The sequence below is a fragment of the Pygoscelis adeliae genome, unplaced genomic scaffold (genome assembly GCF_000699105.1).
Source record: "Pygoscelis adeliae isolate BGI_AS28 unplaced genomic scaffold, ASM69910v1 Scaffold207, whole genome shotgun sequence".
Taxonomy (NCBI): domain Eukaryota; kingdom Metazoa; phylum Chordata; class Aves; order Sphenisciformes; family Spheniscidae; genus Pygoscelis; species Pygoscelis adeliae.
The window spans coordinates 56821-64924 of NW_008825160.1; the positions used below are offsets into that span (position 1 = coordinate 56821).

General features: G+C 43.6%; 1 protein-coding gene across 1 annotated transcript in view; it reads left to right on the top strand.

The window, feature by feature from the left end:
• The window catches only part of ITIH5 (inter-alpha-trypsin inhibitor heavy chain family, member 5), a 50885-nt gene that overhangs the window by 20249 nt on the left and 22532 nt on the right, over positions 1 to 8104 (top strand). The window contains 2 exon segments of the mRNA XM_009328673.1: positions 1621 to 1790; positions 2352 to 2468. Coding sequence (XP_009326948.1) covers positions 1621 to 1790; positions 2352 to 2468 — 287 coding nt within the window.

Below are 8104 nucleotides of genomic sequence, written 5' to 3' on the forward strand. Positions count from 1 at the left end.
TGTCCAGAGAAGGGCAACGAGGCTGGTGAGGGGTCTGGAGAACAAGTCTTATGAGGAGCAGCTGAGGGAGCTGGGGTTGTTTAGCCTGGAGAAAAGGAGGCTGAGGGGAGACCTCATCGCTCTCTACAACCACCTGAAAGGAAGTTGTAGCGAGGTGGGTGTCAGTCTCTTCTCCCAAGTAAGAAGCGATAGGACGAGAGGAAATGGCCTCAAGTTGCGCCAGGGGAGGGTTAGATTGGACATGAGGAAAAATTTCTTTACTGAAAGAGTGGTTAAACATTGGACCAGGCTGCCCAGGGAAATGGTGGAGTCCCCATCCCTGGAAGTATTGAAAAGACGTGTAGATGTGGTGCTTAGGGACATGGTTTAGTGGGCATGGTGGTGTTGGGTTGACGGTTGGACTTGATGATCTTAGAGGTCTTTTCCAACCTTAATGATTCTATGATTCTATGAACTTCTGTGCCTCAGAGGAGTGTTTGTTAGAATAATCACTGTGAGAGTTGAAGCACCCAAGAAGAATATCAGTTGAGAATCTATTTTGGTGTTTTCAATAGCTAGTTAGGATAAGGGGGAAAGCCCTCAAAATCTGGCGAAGTTCAAGACCAAATCTGACCTTTGGTCAGTCTCATGTAAGGGTCCTTACGGAGTCCAGAGGGAATGAACTGTTGGCACACCAAAAGAGAGTAAGGTGGGATTTTGACCACACAGAGAGACAACAAGGAATCTCTATATTCCTCAACTTTAGAAAATGAACACAGGTAACAAGACAAGCAGAGGTTCCTTCAGGGTGACTCAGACATAAATTATTTTCTTTCTCTGAGATGCCCTCCGAAATGCGTATCTCTCTTCATTGGCTCAGGAAGGGCTCTCGGAGATTACGGTGAGTTAGATCTCAGGGATGCAGTTTGCATGACTGCACTAGCAAGTGTTGGATTTTTTCTCAATCAGTAAGACTGAAATTACAGCGACTATACTGATAAGTCTTTGCTGAACATAAAGGCAGCTAACGTGACTTGTCCAGATGTAGACATTACACATAAGATGCTTGTCAGATCAAGCAATCAATTAGTTAGATCAATCCCACCTCACATGCCTATGGTACATCTGAACAAGTCACCTCAAGAACTCTTTATAATCAATAGGGAGAAATCTGCAGTATAATTCATGTAATCCTAGAAGAAATTATTAAACAGGTCAAATGAATCACACTTGCATTGACTGGCAGGACCTCAGGTATAGGATCTGCATTCTAGATGTCTAGAGTTGGCTGGAATGAATACCATATACATGTCTGAAGTTGTGTGTTCATTATTTACAGAAAGCAATTAACAGACATACAGAGAATATCTGGCCTTTGAGTTCAGTGACCTCCAAACAGAAGTGAGCACAGGAATTTTGCCTAAACATTTATATCATGATAGCACTGCAATGTTCGTTTCAGTTTAGAATTAGAGGGGAGGGTTTATTAAGTTCTTATTTTATCACTGGTGAGCTGAATCTTTAATCTCAGTATGTAACTATGCTAGTTGACCTGACTCCATGGTAATACTGTGTGTGCTGTGGTTAGACATCTGTTAGACAATGTGAAAAACTTGTAATATTGTGGTTTTATCTCAACAGGTGATGTTTCTCCTCCTCCTTCTACTGTAGTTGGACATACCAAAACCTTAGCTAAAGTTACGTTCAATCCCAGTGTTGTCGAGCAAACCAGGATCGCCCGAAATGGCATTTTGGGAGACTTCATAATTAGATATGATGTCAACAGGGAGCTGAGTGTTGGGGATGTTCAGGTACTGTACACAGCTCATCTTTTCCGTTTTATTAGCTATACCTGAGATGGTTCAATTGTCTTGCATGCTCCAAATATCCTGGAAAATGTTTTCCAAGCGAAGGCTACTTCTCTATCTTGTAAGAACTATCCAAAATAAAACCAAGCAGTTGGCAGCCACAAGATGGACTTAAAAACCACAGGTACCTACTTCATTGAGTTTCTTTTTTGTATATGCTTTTCAGTTTCTCAATATACTGGCTGTATATATCTGGATACAAGGACAGTTCCCCAAATGCATGTTATGGTTCTGATCCCTGGGTACACACGTTATATCCTTACCGCATTTGGAAGGAAACCCCAATGTCCACCATGGAAGGAGATGTGGAGAGCTCCGGTAGGCTCCCCTAGTCTGGATAAACAGGGGGCCAGGATTAAGAGGAATACCAAGGAGCACTTATATCCTCCAATGTAGACACTGAAAGCAGGATCAGGTGTGCCCAACCAAATATCCCATAATGATGTGTGTGGAACACTGCATCATGATCTGCCTTTGATTCCTGACTTCCTTGCTTTTCCACAGATTCTTAATGGGTATTTCGTGCACTACTTCGCTCCCACAGATCTTCCTCCACTGCCAAAGAACGTTGTCTTTGTGCTTGACAGCAGTGCTTCCATGGTGGGAACGAAACTGAAACAGGTGAGGTCCTTGCATTTATTATAGACGGTTAGCTGTAAGGTTGCAGGGAGCTTGGTTCAGACTTCGTCTCACCAGACGGGTTCTTCTGCAAAATGTTTGCTATGTCTGAGGTGAGAGGAGGCTCTGAAGAAACCTCAAGGTGAGATGATTTACCTGCAATGAGAAATTACGATGTTAGGGGGAATGAGATGGGAATAAGAAGTGCAGAGGACTTCATCACTCTGTAAAAAAGGTCGGTGCTGTCAAAACTGAGCTAGGATGCTGCAGATAGGGTTGTCCTGGGCAGTTCTGTTCTGGGCATTTTGAAGAGAGGCAGAATAGAGAGAATTCCCAGCAAAGTGCATTCAGCAGACCATTGTATCCAGCTTAACAGCAGAGAAAAGATACTGCTGTCTTTAAATTACCTTGGCAAAACCCTTAGCAATGTATAACTCAATGGGTTCTGCTGAAAGAAAGGTCAATTTGTCCTGTTTGAGAATCTGAGTCTTTCAGCACAAATCTCAGACATTTTTACAGGGCACAGATCTTAACGTGAGCCAACACACCAAGCTGAAGGGCACATCGCCAATGCTTAAAATTGACCTTTGACATGGAGTGTTCAGGCTGGTGCCTAAACTTTTTTGCTTCTTCAATTCTCTGGGCTGGACAGATGGTAACCATCTCCAGTTCAGGAGCCAAGCAGTTGGCTTGGAAGGGCACCGTGCTTGGGGAATATACTCTTTCTCTCAGCGCAGTATTATCAGTCTAAACTAGAAGCAGACTGTGCCTGGGGAAATATACTCTCTTTGTCAACACAATATTATCAGTCTAAAATAGAAGCAGAGATGAATTAAGACCTCAATTCTGTTCTGAATGATTTGACAGATGTATCTCAGGTCTGCACTCACACTGGAGAGGTAAGTCCAGTTTCCATCTTATATATCTGTGCAGAAAAGGAGAAAAGTCCTGGTAGGGTTAGTATTATTTCCTTCCATTTGAAGACTTGCCCACAGGCATGAGGTATGGAGAAGTTAGTTGGCTTCTCTCTGTTGAATGGCCACATATTTACCTTCTACTTTCTCACCATGGCCGAGCTAATGACAGTGGAAAGTGACATTTTCCACATAGGTTGACACCAATATAGGGCAGTTTCAGCTTGTATGGATGGTGTCGTCTTGTAATCCTACTAGAATGACTGAAGGCCAATGGCTTGAACTTGTATCTTGGCCAGTTAAGGAGCTCTAATTAGTTCATTCAGGCTCCTTGGTCACCTGCCTGGAATGTGGTGATATTTCTGGAAAGTGTGGTTATTTGAGGGCCTTTTTTTTCCCTTGACCACCAATACTAGCCCAAATGTTCTTGACAAACACAGACCATGGTCATTCTCTGACAGTTGTCTGTCTTTGAACAAGGACATTGGGGGTACAGATGCCTTTCTCTCTGTGCTGAAAACTTTACTGTCTGGTTTCAATGATGGTCATAAATCTTAATTTAGAAGCTGTGTCCCCTATTAAATCAAATTAGCTCCACTGTGAGCTAAAATGGAGTATGACTTTTATGGTTCCTAATTACCTTCCCCAGTGACTGGAGCAGCAGAGTTGTCAACAAACATACCTAGTACTACGCTGAGTCAGGTCTTGAACGAAGATGCCTTTGAATCTTTACAAATTCCTGTGGACAGAGCCTGGCTCTTGGCTTTCTGTTATCCTTCTGCTGAAAAACGTCTGCCTTGCCTCGCAGAATAAACAGATACTGTACAAATGCACCCAGTCCTACATGCTGAAAGCAGACAGTCAGCGACACAGCGCTGAACCAGGGAGATTAAGACTCCGAAGGGCTTTGATGCTGGTGTGAACTGTGCAAGTAATGCCTCGGGTCAGCAGATTAATCCTGTACTATGAAAGCTTTTATTCTCCTCATGACTGTATTAGTGTTTCTTTTTCATATACTTACTAGAAACAACATGGACAGGGATTAACCCTTGAAGTTCTACTTCATAACCTAGCCAGCTCCTACTGCTATACATACATAAATCTCAGGCCAATTAGGTACAAGTAGGTGCCTCTTGAGCCTGCAGTGAGAGAAGCATCTAGCCAGAACCTTTGTTGAGGATGTTGTCAATTTTTTGCCCTGTTATCTCAGATATACTCTTTTTATGGAGAACCAATGGTACGTTATGGAGGAGTGCTATGTGCCGGAAGCACTTATCTTCCTCTGATTTCAACTGCTCCAAAAAATAGAACTTCACAGAATTATGACCTAAATCATAAAAACCCCACACAGATTAGTCAAGGAAAGACCCAAATCTAGGACTGGCTGAATAATATGCCTCTTTTGGTACACTAAGAAAGTGTGATCATTTATAGCCATGGCCCATGTCTGCTCAGTGGCCTTTTTACCCAATTGTTGTTGTTATTAAGATGTTTGTTAAATTACAGACATGTCCCCTGGTGGCAGTATACATGTGAGCAGAGGAAATGCCTCCTTTTCTCCTTTTTTCTTGGACTCTTGCAGCTGTGGTGATCTATGGTGGTGTGTAGAGAGCTGGGAATTCCTATGGGACTGTCTTTCCTCATCTCTCTCTCTCCTGAGTCACATGCAAGATCAGCTGAAAATACAGTCAGCACTTGTAAAGAATGCTCTTGCAGGTCAGCTGCAGTAACTATGGCAAAGGACAGTTTTTAGGGTTGTATAAGCAAGGATGAGAAACATCAGCTGTGCACACTTTTCTATAGTAGCTCAAGGAGATTTTGTACTCTTCAGTCACCTGCCTTCATGAAGTTAATGGCAAAGTGTCTCAAATGGGTTCAGGATTTCATGCATCCTGTAGTTCCCACAATCTAATTGTGAGTCATTTCTCTTTTCCTCTCCCAAGGTTTTCCTTTTTCTACATGAATTTTTATCTGTTTGTGCCATCCCTTTCTTCCTAAGCTATCTCAGCCTTTGAAGCAACAAGATGTCCAGACCCAGCTGCAAACACATCTCACACATAGTGAGACTGGTTGATCAGCTTAAATCAAATCATTAAGACCCTTGAGACGTTCCCCTCACATTACTGAGACATATTAGCTTTGTGGGGAAGATCAGCTAACATGCGTATTCCTCCTGCAGTTTTCACGGCCTCTGAACTCTGGTGATGTCTAGCAGACTCAGATACATTACAGCAGTCCACCTCCACTAAGAATCTGGGCCTTTGCCACAGTCACCTTCTAGCACTGGCAGGGAGATAAAGTTCAGGAAGAGAAAACTCTTGAGCATGATGATAAAAAAATTCTTCATGTGTTCAAGACCTTGCACATCATTACTGCTGTCCCACTGGCAAGGAAAATACTGTTTTTGTCCTCATGAGCTTTGTTCCTTCATTTGCCAAGAGACAGTAAGCTCTGTGCGGAATAGTTGGTTTTTAGCAGGAGCCAGAAGACCCTGGGGAACAGGTTATATCTGGAAGGTTTACTGGAAAGAAAAATGATTTGCCCTTTGAGCAGTATGACGTGCTGATTTTTATGGTACCTTTGGCCAGGTAGAGGGGGACATAGCAGTTTTACATTGGTATAACTAAGAGAAAGAGGGGCCAGTTATAGGTTCACCACCTTGTGATTACCATGATTATCCCCAGCTTCACTAAACATAGTGAAAAAGGATCTTTATCAGCCCGCAATTCAGTGTTATAGAACAAGCATGTTCCAAGCTATGAATGTGTCCACAAGAGGATGGATTTGCAGATATTTTGCAGGTATGAGGTAAGAGGTAGTTGTTTCAACCACAGATTCATTTCACCTTGCCTTTCTCACAGGCAATAAATGCCCACACACTCAGTTAAACAGTTGGCTACACCGCAAGCCTGGCAACTTGTCAATGGTAGTGTGCCAGACTGTAATTTTCTTTGAGGTTAATTGCTCTAGGAGGAATTCAGCTGAAGCTGGGACCTGCTGTGTATTTGCAAGTGCTTCAGTTTATTTACCTGCATCCATCCAAGGGACACTGTTAGTACCCTTGATCTGTGACCCACACTGTCTGAGCCCTTCTGAGGGCCCGAGTGCCTTATATACACATATCCCTAAACCTCCATGCCTCAGCACACAGACTCCCTCTGAGTAGTTTCAGGGTGGTGAGAGAGCAGACAAGCACCTGAACACTCGATGTTCTCACTCCAAACTCCACCGACTTCTGCTGGTTGCGGCAGAGCTGGCTGCCGGTCTGTTGACTACTAGTCCAAATAATGGCTGCTGCCCAGGAAAACTACCTTAAATCACCAGGAGACTTTGGAAAAAATGCTAATTCTAATTACAGCCTTCAGTGAGTTTAAAGCTATTGTGAAGAGGAAGGATTTATCAGCTTTTCCATTTCTATAGGAAAGCAACAACCTGAGTGAATGCAGAACTGTATGCAGTGTCTCCAGCACAGACAGCTTCATGCAGCTGCCTCCTACTTGGGAATACACAACAGCTGTGTCATCTCAGTCCTCTCTGTAGATGTGAATATGGAATATAGGAACTACTACAGTAAATAAGATGTCAGATCCATATAGATCTTAATTGCCCAGCTTCCAAGAAAAGTGCAAGTACCTGTCATGCAGCAAAATAATCTGCCTTCACCAAACCCGAAAATTTATAAATAATGACAGGGTCATACAGACAAACAAGTAACCTTCAGAGCAAGATGCCCTCAGTTGTTCAGGACAGGGAGCATCTGCTTCTGGTCTCAGGACTAACAGCCAACATGCCCCCAGCTGATTTGCTCCATGCTGAGGCAGTAGAAGTAGAGACAGAAATTCCCGGGAAGACCCCAGCTCACCTATAAATGGGGCAAGTCCCTTAACTGGGTTCAGACTAAACAGGATGCAAAGGCAAGTCCAGAGTTTGGCATGGAAATGCTGCTGAGGCTTGAACTGAAACCCCAAGAAGACACTGAGGGTTCTCCCGAGGGTTTCAATGGGACCTTTGCTGAATTCATCAAAGGATGAACTGAAAACAGGTCCTCCTGAAGTGACAGACACAGCCCAGTGATCACCAGACCAGTCCATAGTGAAAAGGAAGGTGCAAAATCAAGCTGGGAAGTCAATACATGGATCAGGGTCATTGAGGTCTATGACCAGGCATAGCTGTGACATAGCCAGCTACAGCATAACTCTTGGTTTGAGACTTGGGACTGAGGGCCCACGCTGGAGCTTAAATGGGCAGGAGTGTGGGTAGAGGCCCCGGGTGGGGCTGGTCAGAGCCATTAAAGCCTATTAGTATGCTCAAGGCCCTGGCATACACATGCAAGTGTATGAAGCTATAGATCTGGGTTTCTTTAATAGTCCTTTCCAAGCAGGAATTGTGTTTTTCCAGTTGCTGGAGCAATACCTGGAAGCCAGACCTGGCTTCTATTCATGTTTTCATCATGGATCTGTTATGTGAACTTAGGTAGGTTAATTTCTTTGTCTGCGCTTGTCTCTGCAGAGTCTTGTCTGTTTAGCTGGCAAACCCATGGCTGGGCTTATGTACAAGATCCCCCAAGTCTAAAAGACATCTGATCTTTGCCAAGACTTAAGCTATTAGTCTAACACTGCTTGCAACAACACTGCTATTTCCAAATAAATACCCCTTCACCCTAATATGGGGTGTGGACTACACGTTGCTCAACTGAGACAGTCTGTTTCTAACTGTGAAGAGCGG